Source organism: Verticillium dahliae, genomic scaffold (genome assembly GCF_000150675.1).
Source record: "Verticillium dahliae VdLs.17 supercont1.9 genomic scaffold, whole genome shotgun sequence".
Taxonomy (NCBI): domain Eukaryota; kingdom Fungi; phylum Ascomycota; class Sordariomycetes; order Glomerellales; family Plectosphaerellaceae; genus Verticillium; species Verticillium dahliae.
This window is the reverse complement of record NW_009276929.1, coordinates 104,802-119,008: the sequence shown is the minus strand read 5'-3', so window position 1 is coordinate 119,008 and position 14,207 is coordinate 104,802. Positions and strand designations below refer to the sequence as shown.

General features: G+C 55.0%; 3 protein-coding genes across 3 annotated transcripts in view; 2 read left to right on the top strand and 1 right to left on the bottom strand.

Moving 5' to 3' along the window:
• The window catches only part of VDAG_04996 (importin subunit beta-1), a gene marked incomplete at both ends in the record, with an annotated part of 3,450 nt that extends 416 nt beyond the window's left edge, over window positions 1-3,034 (top strand). Inside the window, 6 exons of the mRNA XM_009654732.1 lie at window positions 87-168; window positions 290-1,096; window positions 1,166-2,338; window positions 2,393-2,636; window positions 2,686-2,794; window positions 2,845-3,034. Of these exons, the coding sequence (XP_009653027.1) occupies window positions 87-168; window positions 290-1,096; window positions 1,166-2,338; window positions 2,393-2,636; window positions 2,686-2,794; window positions 2,845-3,034 (2,605 nt within the window). The remainder of the gene's footprint in view (window positions 1-86; window positions 169-289; window positions 1,097-1,165; window positions 2,339-2,392; window positions 2,637-2,685; window positions 2,795-2,844) is intronic.
• A 1,561-nt stretch (window positions 3,035-4,595) lies between these two features.
• On the bottom strand, window positions 4,596-7,915 carry VDAG_04995 (uncharacterized protein; the record flags this gene model as incomplete). Its single annotated transcript, XM_009654731.1, has 11 exons — window positions 4,596-5,450; window positions 5,525-5,645; window positions 5,765-5,805; window positions 5,881-6,034; window positions 6,094-6,161; window positions 6,217-6,611; window positions 6,668-6,680; window positions 6,730-6,852; window positions 6,907-7,429; window positions 7,507-7,596; window positions 7,725-7,915. 11 exons carry the CDS (start codon window positions 7,913-7,915, stop codon window positions 4,596-4,598), a joined length of 2,574 nt encoding a protein of 857 aa, XP_009653026.1.
• A 3,649-nt stretch (window positions 7,916-11,564) lies between these two features.
• VDAG_04994 (cytochrome P450 1A2) lies at window positions 11,565-13,336 on the top strand (the record flags this gene model as incomplete). Its single annotated transcript, XM_009654730.1, has 4 exons — window positions 11,565-11,769; window positions 11,847-11,979; window positions 12,148-13,170; window positions 13,258-13,336. 4 exons carry the CDS (start codon window positions 11,565-11,567, stop codon window positions 13,334-13,336), a joined length of 1,440 nt encoding a protein of 479 aa, XP_009653025.1.
• Between the last annotated feature and the right edge of the window lie 871 nt (window positions 13,337-14,207).

Here is a 14,207-nt window from a genome sequence, read left to right as displayed (position 1 = left end):
CAAAGTCCCCTGGGAAAAAGCTATCTATCCTCCCAACAACTCTGCCCTTTCCACCCGCTTCCGCATTACCACCTGTAACTGGACAGCATCACTGATTCCTGCCTTACAGACGCAAACTTGCGACAGGCTGCCGAGCAGCAACTCACACAAGCCGCTGAGACCAACTTTGTACGTCATTCCCCTCACGCTTTTCTGCCTCTCATGACCCCCTCTTCTACACCCCCCCAAACTTGCTTTCCTCCCGCTGGATTGACCGACGAGCCACTGCTAACCATCTTGCGCATGACAGCCGTTGTATCTTGCCACCCTAGTTCAAGAGCTCGCCAACGAGAACACACAAGGCTCCATCCGAGCAGCCGCTGGTCTCGCCCTAAAGAACGCTTTCACCGCCAGAGATTTTGCCAGACACCAAGACCTACAGACAAAATGGCTGCAGGGCACAGACGAAGAGACCAAAACACAGGTCAAGAACCTGACCCTGCAAACACTAGCCTCGTCCAACGCGCAGGCCGGTCAGGCTGCTGCTCAGGTCATCTCTTCTATTGCTGCCATTGAGCTGCCCCGCAACCAGTGGCAGGATTTGCTGAACATCCTGGTCAAGAATGTTAGCGAAGGAAACGATCACCAGAAGCAGACGTCTCTGACTACGATCGGTTACATCTGCGAGAGCCAGGACCCCGATCTGAGGACTGCCTTGATTGGCCACTCCAACGCCATCTTGACGGCAGTTGTACAGGGTGCCCGCAAGGAAGAGGCCAACCTTGAGATCCGCCTTGCCGCCATCACTGCTCTTGGCGACTCCCTCGAGTTCGTTGCCAACAACTTCAAGCATGAGGGCGAGCGCAATTACATTATGCAGGTTGTCTGCGAGGCCACACAGGCCGAGGACACGCGGATTCAGCAGGGTGCCTTTGGGTGCCTCAACCGTATCATGGCCCTCTACTACGATAACATGCGCTTCTACATGGAGAAGGCCCTGTTTGGTCTGACCATTCTCGGCATGAAGAACGAGGATGAGGACGTCGCCAAGCTTGCTGTCGAGTTCTGGAGCACGGTTTGCGAGGAGGAAACTGCCATTGAAGATGACAACTTGCAGGTGGGTATCTGGCCCGGCCATCATCCCCATCATTTGACCTGGCTTGTGCTGACTGTTGTGTGACTTCAGGTTGAGAGCTCCGACCAAATGCGCCCCTTTTACAACTTCGCTCGCGTCGCTGCCAACGAGGTCGTTCCTGTCTTGCTTCAGCTTCTGACCAAGCAGGACGAGGATGCTGGCGATGACGAGTACAACCTTGCCCGTGCTGCCTACCAGTGCCTGGCTCTATACGCTCAAGCCGTTGGTGGCGCCATCATCCAGCCTGTTCTCCAGTTCGTCGAGGCCAACTTGAGGCACGAGGACTGGCACCACCGTGATGCTGCCGTCTCTGCCTTCGGCGCTATTATGGAGGGTCCGGACGAGAAGACTCTGGATCCCATAGTCAAGCAGGCATTGCCGATCATGATCAGCATGATGGACGACAGTTCACCCCAGGTCAAGGACTCAACGGCGTACGCACTTGGTCGCATCACGGAGAGTATCTCTGATGCCATCGATCCGGCCACCCACCTTGACCCTCTCGTCCGCTCTCTGTTTGCTGGTCTCATGAGCAACGCGAAGATCGCCTCGTCGTGCTGTTGGGCACTCATGAACCTCGCAGAGCGCTTCTCTGGTGACTACGGTGCGGAGCAGAACGCCATGACCCCTCACTTTAACACCAGCGTCACCAACCTCTTGGCTCTCACTGCCCGTCAGGACGTGGACTCCTACGTCCGCGTCGCTGCCTACGAAGTCCTCAACACCTTTGTGCAGCAGTCAGCTACCGAGAGCCTGGCTCCTATCGCCTCTCTCTCTGGCGTGATTCTCGAGCGTCTTGAGGGCTCAATCCCCATGCAATCCCAGGTTGTCAGTGTCGAGGACAAGATCATGCTCGAGGAGATGCAGACGAGTCTTTGCACAGTGCTCCAGGCCATCATCATCAAGCTTGACAAGGAGATCATTCCCCAGGGCGACCGTATCATGGGCGCTCTGCTCCAGATTCTCAACTCTGTCGGTGCCAGGTCCAGTGTCCCCGACTCTGCCTTCGCTGCCATCAGCGCTCTTGCCAACGCCATGGAGGAGGACTTCAACAAGTACATGGAGGCTTTTACCCCGTTCCTTTACAACGCTCTGGCGAACCAGGATGAACCCAGTCTCTGCTCCATGGCTATTGGTCTTGTCAGCGACTTGACCCGGTCCCTGGGTGAGCGCAGCCAGCCGTACTGCGATAACTTCATGAACCACCTCTTGAACAACTTGAAGGTCAGCTGATCCGTTTCTTCGTTCGTCTTCCCCACATGCTAATGTCATTCCCAGAGCACTACTCTCTCCAACCAATTTAAGCCTGCTATTCTGCAGTGCTTTGGTGATATCGCCGGCGCCATTGGGGGCCACTTTGAGACGTACCTGGCCGTCATTGCTCAGGTTCTCCAGCAGGCTGCCACGGTCAACGCCACCGCCGACGGCCCCTACGAGATGTACGACTATGTTGTGTCCCTCCGCGAAGGCATCATGGACGCTTGGGGCGGTATCATTGGTGCCATGAAGTCCAGCGGCAAGAGTAAGTTGCGCTCCGTAATATTGCTGCCCATCAATGCTAACTTGCGCAGCTGCTGTCCTGCAGGAGCAGGTGCCGCACATCTTTCAGCTTCTCAGCCAGATTGCTAGCGACATGAACCGTAGCGAGGCTCTCATGCGGGCATCCATGGGTGTCATTGGGTATGTCGCTTTGTTCGCCATCGCTTTTCCCCACACTAACTTGTAATCAGTGATCTCGCCGATGCTTATCCCAACGGGGAGCTCGTTGACGTCTTCCGCCAGGACTGGTTGACTACTCTCATCAAGGAGACCAAGACCAACCGCGAGTTCCAGCCCCGGACAATCGACACTGCCCGCTGGGCTCGCGAGCAGGTCAAGCGTCAGCTCGGCGGTGCGTCCAGCATCATGGCCCAGGCCTAGAGCGTCCCTGTTGGCCAGCAAGACCATATGCGCTGGTGTGACTTGCATCGACTTGTCACATAGCTCCATGCCTGAAGCAGCTGGCCCACTCTTTGTTGGCCCATGGACCTGCATTTCCACCAGGAGTGAGAGCTGCAACTTCCCTTCCCCCCTTATCATGACACTTCACAACACACTCGGACAGCAAGGCGTACACGAATTGTGTATATAGACCTGACGCAGACCGCCCCTAGTACTCCCCCCCAAAACCCCAACCCCCAACCCCAATACCCACTACATCCCGAACACAACCCCCTTGCCTTCTCATCAAAAACATTACACCCATTGCCCACCCCCATCCCACAGCACTTGCTTGGCTGTATTTTTCTTGCGTTGCTTTACACGGCGGATGCCAGGCATAGAGAGGACCTCACCCCCTCATTTTTCATGTACGCCACGCTCGCAACAGCGTTGGCGAACCAAAATTCATGTAGACGGAGTTTTCACCCACGGACGGATTTGAATCACTTCGTGGAGTTACAACGGACAGGGAAGGAGCACGCGGGGATGGTATCGAGGTTCCGGTACGAGACACGGCAACGGGACACACGCATACACACGCAGCGAGCTATGAACGCATGCCCTGGGGCCGACCGCATCCCCGTTTCTTGATCTACGCTCAAGTGAGCGGATCTTTAGGTTGGTCAGGAGATCGGGTGGACTCTGTTGTTTCAAAGGGGTCTAGGTCGGGACAAGGGGATATGCGTGATAAGGCTGAGCGCGGCACAGTCGATTGGAACGAGTGGATGATGAATGGCATGACTCAGCTTCGGGCCGCCGGGGCGAGACGAACTACTAGGAGCGTGTAGGGGTAAGACTGTCTGGTGCGAGGAGGAGATCACTGCACAGCGAGAGTGCGAGAGACGGAGAAGAGAGCAGGCAGAGGAAGGCAGGCGGAGAGCAGTGCAGCGCAATCGATGGTGGGCCAGACGCGGTGAACCTTGGGTCAAGTGATCCCATGAGCTGTAGTCGAAGCTGCCGAACCTGAATTGATGAAGTTCCCCCGCCCTTTCTCTCCCTGACACGGCTGGCCTTTGCATTGTGATCCACCTGTTCTGATGTTGATTTCGCCCTGCCCAAGTACGCGACGCGACAAAGCTCACAAACTCCAAGGCGCAAGAGGCAGGCCAAGGTTCGCGCTTAAAATAAAACTCTTGGGCACGGTTTATTGGCCAAGAATTGGACAGGAGGCGACCTCTGGCTACAAAGCTAACACACTGTGGAAAGGGACCGGACAGGCAAAAAAGACAAGGCTAAGCAGAAGAACATGAAAGAAAAAAGAATCCCTGTCGCAGGCCCAATCGCCTCGAGCTCGTGATTTTATCCGTTGCCCCCGTCCTTCGTGTTTCGACAACCTCAAGCTCAGGCGCTGTTCCATGTTGCTTTCCCGCCGCGCCGCGCCATGCCGATTGCATCCTGAACGCCGGGTTTCCTTTGCCATACTTCCTTGGTTGCGACCCACTGGTGCGTATCATGATGTGAAAAGAAAACGAGACGATTGTCATCGACCACTTCCGCCAACTCAGTAGTAACCCATACCCATCCCTGCGCCATTGCCAACCCAGCCACCTGCCTGGGCAGACTCGTCGAACCAGCTTTGCAGCTCACCCTCATATCCGTCGTTTCCCGGGCCCAGAGCAGTCGGGGTTGGGGGCGTGAACAGCTGGGGCTGCATTGGCGGCACGACGTCGAACGAGGCTTGTGGCGGTAGGGACTGAACCTGTGGGAACCCGGCAATGACGTGCTGCTGCTGTGTTTGCTGCACATTCGGCGGCGGGTCAAATGCGGCCTGAGGCAAGACTCCCATTGGATTGTGCGATTGGGGATACGGGTCCTGCTGCTGTGCGTACGCAGCGTACCCTTGGCTGGCCTGTTGATGCCCGGGGGCTACAAACGGCGCCGCTTGATGCTGGTACTGTTGCTGTTGATGGTGAGCCTGGTGCGGATTTTGTTGTAGAGGTTGCTGTTGTTGCTGTTGCTGTGCACCGAATGAAGAGGCTGGTGAAAGCTGTGACGGCGTGAAAGTTGCATGTTGTTGCGGTGGAACAGGAGACTGCCCCGGTCCCATACTTTGCTTGTGGCCCAGATGTTGTGCAGGCTGTGGGAGGATTTGGTGCTGCGGCCGCAGGTGATGTCCTGGCACTGGTAGTTGGTGTTGATCCTCTGGCGACCTCATAGAGGGTGGAAATCTCGGCACTGGTGCTGTCGTTGGCGAGGCATTGGTCGATGACATGACGCTTTTTGAATTTAAATCCTCGCTCGGTGACATTGGGCCAGGCAACGGTGAAGCTGGGACAACATTCTTCCCTTGGTTCGAGGCCATGCCTGTCAGAGACGGCGAGTATCCGCTCTGCAAAGGCCGTAATATTCGATCATTCTGTAGACCGTCGTTATTGTGTCAGCGAATTCCTCACGGAACGGAGGCATTGGAATGATTAGGACCAGACGTACACCATCGGCCATGCCGCCATCCATGCTCACAGTTGCGGCCTTGGGATCTCGCGAAAATCTTTCCAGCGATTCGAGCCAACGGGAGGCAAGAGGCCAGACTTGTTTTGACTCCATGAGAAGGCTCATACACCGCAGAAGCATGGTACGACCTTGTTTTACAATTGTCCTATCAGAACAAACTATTGCCAACGTCAGGACGATCCTTAGGTTAGTGATATGGCGGGGCCAAAGATGGCTTACTATTCTTGTATTTGCATAAATAGGTCGAAAACAGACCACAGCTGTAGACGCAGAAGGACTAAGTCAATGTCAGCTCAATGTCAAGTCCTTGATCGCAAGCGCAGAGGGCAACATACAGCCATCTGGGCACCAACGCTTTCATCGGAGCCTCGCACGGAGAATTGGTTGTCTATTTGCTCGAACAAGTCACGAACATTGCGAAACAGTTCGTCGGACAAGTGGGAGAAGAAAACACGGTGAGCCTGGCTCTTGGGCTCGGGGTGTATGATGCTAATCGAGTCAGATGAACCCCATATTTTCGAACGGCAGATCAGAAGTTCGGAACCTACTTATCGAGGTATGGTCTTCTAAGAACCACATTGCAGAGTTTTGTAACCATCGTCACGCTCATGTACGCCTAGTGTATGCTGTCAGCTGCCAGGATGGTATGCTACGACGGCGGCTTCACTTACAAGATCCTCGCCCACGGATTTGTGCCCTTTCAGCAGAACCATACTCCACTTGTGGTCTGGTGGTAGCTGCTGTTCCCAGCTTGCCAAGCTCGCTGCCATCTTGGAATATTCACTTGTGGGATCCCAAGGCGAAGAGCTCTTTGTAGAAACCATCGCTCTGCGGGCTACCTTACCCCAGTAGTAGTGGGCTTGAATGAGACTCGCAAACAGCGATCGAGTAGGCTGATGGATGAGAGATGGGTTCTCGCGTGCAGGTGGGGTATCTTCGAGGGCAGCGCGAGAATTGGGCTCATTGCCGTTCGCAAAGTCATTCTCGTCACTGGGTAGAAGACAAGTAATGTCGCTGGCGGCCAACGAGATAGGGGACTTCGCGCCGCAGTGGAGGTTGTCCTGACCTACGCATATGTCAGAAGGCATGATCAAGTGTTGTGCAAGGTGTGCTAAGACTCACTATGGAGCATCCACTATTTGACTGTTAGTCAGATCAAGAAATGGTAGGTAGGGAAGTCTTACCAAAGTACGCCTGGCGGACTCGGCCTTGATAACCAGTTCTTTCGTCGGTACCTTGATAACATAGGTCTCCTCGCGGTGAAGATGCATGAGGACGGCCATCCTCGTGGCAATCCCGAGGTTGATCTATATCACATTAGGGACTGCGCTTCCATACCCGATGATTGGGATGTCACTCACATAGCTTCGGTTTCGCCAGCCACTTCCTTGTTGAGCGATGCTCAGAAGATAGAACGCCTGGCACCGCTCAAGCGTTGGCTCCTGGTACAGTTCATTCAGTGCCAAGGTACTGGCCCTTTCCATGAAAAAGTCGGCCGCCTTGATCTCGCCCTGATAACGTCGCGTCAGGGGGAGGGAGAAGCGTGCTGAGATACTGAGGATGCTAAGGAGCAGAAAGACGCTGACGGACCGGTGATCGCGTTGAAGCCGGGCGGGGAACAACTGCTTAGGAATGAAGCCTAATTGGAAATACTTTCGAGTGAAGAGGTGAACCGCCTCTACAATTTCGGGGAGCGGTGGCATAAGATCCCATTCATCAGCGTGCTTGGGTCGATCCGCAGGCGCCACGCTGAGAGGAAACACGGGGACATCGAGGACTTCGCGACGTGTCTTGATTAAGTCACGCTTGCTAGCCTTTTCAGCTCTCATGCGTGGATGGCGATAGTCACGGTCATCGTCAGGCTGCCCTCGAACAGGGAAAATGCTGAGTGGCCAAGAAATGTCAATACCTCCGGGCTTCCCACGCAATGAAGCTTCGTATTCAAGGTGAGAACTGCATACCAATCGGAGGCCCCTAAGCCAGCCTCTTTGCAGGCATTACAAGGTGGTGATGCCTTCTCGTGAATGCATTTGCTTCTCATGCGGCGACATCTAAGCAGAGCATGTTATCAGTATGGCTGAGCGGAGACAGGGCTGCGGCGTGGTGCCACAGCTCAAGCTCAGCTTGCGTCGTGGGTCGACAGCGCCGGCTGCTAGAGCGTGAGAGGGAATGGACAAACCTTCGGCAGGCAATCGGGGCCCTACGTTTGACGGGAGCTTTTGCAGCCGATGCACTGCTGTCTGTACCATGCTTCAGAGAATCGTCGACGCTGCCGTTTCGCTCGCCTTTGAAGCTGTCGCTACAGCCGCCAGAGCTCAGGTTGCGATTGAGCGCGGTCAGGTTGGGCTTGGCGTCCTCGTCGAGCTCCATATCCGCAATGACCTGCGACCGCGACCGCGACCGCGACACTCCGGCCAGTAGGTGTGGATCAGGACCAGCAAGAGGGTTGGCGAAAAGACGGCAAGAGCATGTGCGGGGTGCCCGAGTCGGTTGGATTCTGCTAGGTGCTGGGTTCTCAGAATGGGCTCAGATCGTGAGGAGAAGCAAGGCGTGCAATCTGGGTCATCAAAGTGGGTGGCGACAGTGTCATTGGACGATCCGCGATGGGTGCTTGCTGAGCACTGAGCGCGTTAGGTATGGGGGCTGGCCGCCGGTTGGGGTGTCAGAATGGAGATGACTTTACTCGCTTGTTCGGTATAAAATTGCTGATGTGTCTGGCTGGTGGATTGACGTGCGGTCAATGACGAGATCCAAGTGGCCAAGCGCACGAGGCGCGGCTACCAATGACCCCTAGCAAGCCCGCAAATGATGGGTTTAGTTGCCTACCTGGGCAAGTCCACTAGTCGACACGAATTACCGCTGGTCCAGCAGCTGAGCTGCTAAAAGGCTTGCTGTGACTGCTATGGCGTAGACGCAGATTTAGGTTCCTTTGCGGGAGGCGGTGGGTGCCATGGGGATCGGCGGTCGCGCCGGCTCGGTCGCGGGCCTTTGCGGGCACCTCAGGGCTGGCGATGGCTTGTTGTGGGGTTATCTTGAACTGCCCTGCGTTGGTGAGCGACGGCTGGTCCTAGCGAAATCGATCACGACGTGATAGCAGCTTCTGACGTAGGCTCGATCTACTTTGCGGCAGATGGATATGAGCATGGTTTCGAGCAGGCTTCGCGGAGCAAGTCACACAGTTGCAAGGGGGTCAGCCCTTACGCTTCGCACGTCTTGTGCGGGTTGACGATCGGCACTCAGTCTTCCACTCTGAGCCACTGGCTTGCACAAATGGTACTACCCATACTGCCAGGCCACTTGTCCAACAATCACCAGCCCTGCCAGTTGGCGAGTCGTCAATTCGCCAGTGTGCCAAGCCTGCCAGCAAGCCAAGACGGAGGATGGGTAATCTTTGACCCATATCGCCACCTCAAACCGAGGGTCGCCAAGGAGAGGTCGCTCTGAGCACGGTGCATGTTAGGGTCTGTTCGTGACGAACACTCTGGTGATATCTGCCACCACAGGCTTCCCAACGTGAGCCAGACGCCCGAGGCTGATGCGAGAGCGATTCGAGGGAGGTCAACAACGAGTCATGAGACAACGGGCCCAGAACCTCGAGTAAATTGCCCAGCTCTTATCGTCCAAGACGGAGACAGCTGGATGGACATCCGGTGGGCCAGAAGCGCCGTGCACTGCATTGGTGGGTTCGAGATTTGCGATGCTAGTCAGGTTCTGCAGCCCTTCCAGGCTCAAGCTCCGGAACGTGTGCCAGCTGCCTTGTAGGCATATGTGTCTAGGGCGGTCGAAGATCTCAGGCAAGGTAGATCAGACAATCATTTGTCTGACGGATGCTGAGACTAGGCTTGGAGTGTACAGGCCGTAGGCTGTCGAATGTGCATGCATCATGGGCCACGACTCGCGCGCCATGGTGTATTGCAGGAGGGGAAACGGTGGGAAATCAGAAGAGGGCGTTTCCACGTGGCAGCTGTCGGTGTGATGGGGGCCGATCGACTCTTCTGTCGCAAGGCCACACTAGACGAGGACGCGAGAACCTACCTAGCTACCAGGAGGCGCTGGCGCCAGGCGGGCCATCGAACTGGCGTCTTTACAGCCCTCCAACGCGATGGTACTCGGGGCTTGGGGGCCTAAGTGCTTGGTCAACGAAGGGCTAGGATCTACTACAAACCAGCCTGAATCAATGATTCAGTCGATGCTGCCCCAACCCTTACTCGTAGTTCGGACCTTTCTCCGACCCTGCCGTCGGCCAATGAAGCGGGATTTCCTTTCTCTGCGACAAGCGAAAAAAAAAAAAACTTGACCATCATGGCCAGCAGCGGTGACTTTATCCTTATTGGTTGGAGGGCTTGACAAGCAAGTGAAGTCTTGCATTGCGCAAGACCACAAATGGTCCGTAGCCGTTGGCTAGGTGGGCTGAAGCGCTCCATCTTGGTCTCGATGGCGTGGACAGGGAAGGGAGAAGTGGATGGCCAGATTTGTCCGTCTCCGAGGCCCAGCTGTGGCTTTTGACACGAGGGTCAAGGCGTCTGACGAGGGATGGACTCGAAGGCTTCAGCTTGGCCCGCTCTGGTGTCGTGAGCGGCGGGTTCGGCTGCCAAAAGGGAAAGGGGGGGGTCGGGCGGCGGTCTCTAGTCGTGAAGAGTCAGAGAGAGAGGGGTTCAGAATGGGGACCGATTCTTCCACAGGCGACTCAGGTGGGACATGGAAGGAACAGATTTGGACGATCTCAGAAATGGCGACGCCTGCATGAAGACGTAAACTGGGGGAAGGAAGCAGCCACCCTGCAAACCAGCTGGCAATAATGCATGGGACATGGAGGGATGCGACGTCCCATCGGGTCGGGAACCCAAAGATGGGCGAAGGAGAGCAGGGGCTGGGGCATGGCTTCCCCCGAGCCTGGAGGATACATCTGGAAAGGCATACCGGGTAGGTGTCAGACTCGTACCCAGGTAGGTAGGTACCAGGTATCCTGACTTGGTTGCCGCTGAGCTTGTAGCTAGGACGCAGCAAGACCAGAAGTAAAGGTGGTAGGAAGGTAGCTAAGTACCTGCCTTGGCTGGAGGTAGGTACCTTGGTTGGTAGGTAGGTACGTCGTAGGTGGTAGCAAGTGCGAAGGAGAATGACACGGGACGGGACAACGAGGAGAAGCAGGACCTGACTCTCTCACAACCAGCGGTCTCGCCTTGACAGAGGATCCAAACCAGCAAAACACCGCATCGCACTACCTGAGCCGCGCCGCACCGCACACAGAAGTGTCCCCGGTGACGGCGCGCGCACGTTGGCGGGTCTCACCCACACACACTCACACACGCAGATGTGAGATGATGGATCTTGAACGGTCTAAAGCTGCCGCTCAGGAGTCGCAAGCGGGTCTGACGGCGTCCAGTATCGTGTCATGGGTTGTACACTTGTCTAGGAGCCCAGCTTACCTTACCCTACCTCACCATGGAAGTTTGCAGATGACTTACTCAGGTACACGCGAGCCCTGACTCCCCCCTCCACTGATTACTTTTTATGTAGGCACGTCCGAGGACCTCGTCCTAGTACAGAGGCGCCCACACTCATGGTTCTAGGGTGTATTCAGCTATTCATTCCTTTTCGTTTTGGACCCTCTCGCTACTCGGAGCCTACTTGAGGGGCGGATGCCTGTACTGCTTTTATTGCCATCTTGGCCAAGACGCCTCCGCGCTGAAGTGGACATTTCGTCCCGCACGAGTAGGTGCCACTTGGATCAGCCTGCGGGATGATGTGGGAGCAATTGGGATCGAGACTCTGAGCCGTTCCCATTGCTCCAGCGTCGTGAGGCCCAGGTGTTCCTGGTTCTTCTTGTCCTGCGACCTTATCCTTGGACAAAGTCCTGCCTTTGGCCGGGGTTCTCCAAGACCACGTTCATCTATGAACTGCCAGACCAGTCGACATGACGGTGGCGCAAGTTTTGGCATATATCCATATCCTACGACTTCGTGCTCTTCTCTCCTCCTCGCTCTCCTTGGTTCGACTTAGATCTCTTTGGTAGGGAAGCATGACTCTTGCCAGCTATCCGCAGGCCGCGCTTGCGGTGGCCTTGGGCATGGCTTTGATATGGCTTGTACGATACTCCCATGCATTCTCGCGGTATAAGTACCCTCTCCCTCCTGGACCCCCTGGCAGGTTTTTGGTTGGCAACCTAGGCCATGTCAGCATCGACAGCCCTGAGAAGGATTACCTCCGATGGGGCCAGGCCTACGGTCAGTACAACAAGCACCCAATACGATACGCAATATGCGTCAACTTTGGTAGTTTCGAGGCTTACACATCCGGCCAGATTGCGATGTCATTCATACCGAAGTCCTCGGCCAACACATGATCTGTCTGAACAGTCGCCAGGCTGCTGAAGACTTACTTGAACGCCGGGGCTCCAACTACTGCGACAGACCGAGATTTACTCTTTTCGAGATGTACGACCACACCCGCGCATATTGAACAGCCCCCCTGTAAGCGCTCAGTACGCTGACAAGAGTCTTCAGAATGGGATGGGGCCTCACCCTTACATTCCTCCGCTACGGGCCTCGCTTTAGCCTTCATCGGCGCCTCTTCCAAACGACCTTCTCACGCACAAACGTCAGGAAATTCGAGTTAATCCAGCAGCATGAAGCACGCAAAACAGTTCGAAATTTACTCCAGGACCCCGCGGACTGGAAAGACATCACGCTGCTTATGGCAACAAGCATCATATTCCGGATCGCCTTCGGTCAGGAGGTCGTAGATAAGAACTCTCCATATTGCGCCATGTCCCAGGCCGCGAACTATGCCACGACAGCGGGTGGAACTCCTGGTTCAACACTGGTCGATCTCTTTCCACCTGCAAAATACCTCCCGGACTGCCTCAACCTCTCAGAGCCTCTGGCTCACGCGCGACGCAGTCAGAAAACAATACGCACTATCCATGAAGAGCCTTGGGCCGCAAGCTTGAAGGACATTGACGCAGGTATCGCGTCTTCTTCATTTATGAAGACATATTTGGAGAAATATCGAGTCATCGAGAAGTCTGGCAAGTCCCAGGAATTGACCATTCCCGATATCAAAGGCGCGGCGGGCGCCATATTTATTGCCGGCGGCAACACAACCTGGAGCACCCTGCAAGCCTGTGTTCTCTTCCTGACAAAGTACCCCAATGTCCAGCGGCGCATTCAAGAGGAGCTAGATGAAGTTGTCGGACCAGATCGCTTGCCAACCTTTGATGATCGCCCCCGCCTCCAATACCTGGATCGTTTCATCAAGGAGGTTCTTCGATGCCTCCCATTAAACCCTTTGGTCATACCACACAGAAGTCTTGCGGAGGATGTCTACAATGGCATGCGCATACCCAAAGGTTCCATCGTTTTTGCGAATGCCTCTGCCATGGCTTCTGACCCAACAGTGTATGATCGACCTGCCCTCTTTGAACCGGACCGCTACCTTCGCGGTGAGCCAGAGTCTCCGGGCAATTTCGGCTTCGGCCGGCGGAAATGTCCGGGAAATCACCTTGCACTTGCTTCTGTTCAGATCTTTGTTGCGACGCTCATGTCAGCGTTCCACATTGACAAGGCTATCGATGACAATGGTCAAGTCTTGGAGCCCAGGGTTGGTATCTCTATTGGATTAGGCGGGTATGTTCATGCCTCGAATTGGATTTTGGTTCCCCCTCATAGCCACATGACATGTAATGATCGACCAAGACTGACACAATTGGGTAGGCATCCGCTGCCATTCGAGTGCGTTTTCACGCCAAGGCACGGTGTTGAGGCTGCTAGCCTGCTTGAACGAGAGCCATGAGATAATGTTGTTATGACACAATCATGTTACACGACGCATCATTACGGAGTCTATCATTAGGGGTAAAGCATCTCATACACCTAGACCAGTTCTTCTTCTTTCTTCATCCATCAGTTCACATACCTGCATACTTGTTTTCTTGCCCTCAGCATAGTATCAATGGTACTTCCTGGCACTCCTCGCAGAAATTTCACGACATATCGTGGGATGCATTATGTTGTGCTAATGCAACCATGCCCGAAGGGATGGATGGTGTGCTTGTTCAAGGTTGACGATTGGGCTAACCGCGGCTCTCACACACACATCAGAACGGCAAAGAGAACAGCTTTTTGAAAGCCTTGTTCGCGGAAGGTCAGCCGCCAACCCATTTGAAGCAGTTCGAAACTGTGTTGTGCTCTGCACAAGTCAAATAAGGAGTACAGGCCCCACGACAGCAACCCTGATGATACTGACCCTAGTTACGTACCAAACGCCATGCATGGTGTGGCCCTTGGCATTCTCACAACACTGACAACCAGATTCGTCTAGGAGATAAGGCGTTCTGATCAGCTATTCGCTCTAGTCTAGTGCGTCGTGCAAAATAGCCGACGAAGCAGGGATATTAACTTGGACGATGTCCGGGCCACTAGCAGGGAAGACTACGTAACGTGCTCTCTCATGGGTCAGTTATACCCATCAACCCTATACGAAATGACCTCGAATTACGGGATCAGAGTGGAGGTGGGGAATACGTGCTGCAAACAAACCAGACGGCCGGTCGGTCTGGCCTGGTTTCCCGGTGAGGGGCATTTCGAATGTCCAGGCCTTGGCGATATGTTCGACGGCCTGGCGATTTGACCCAGTATTCGACAGAGTGAGTGACCTGCCTGAA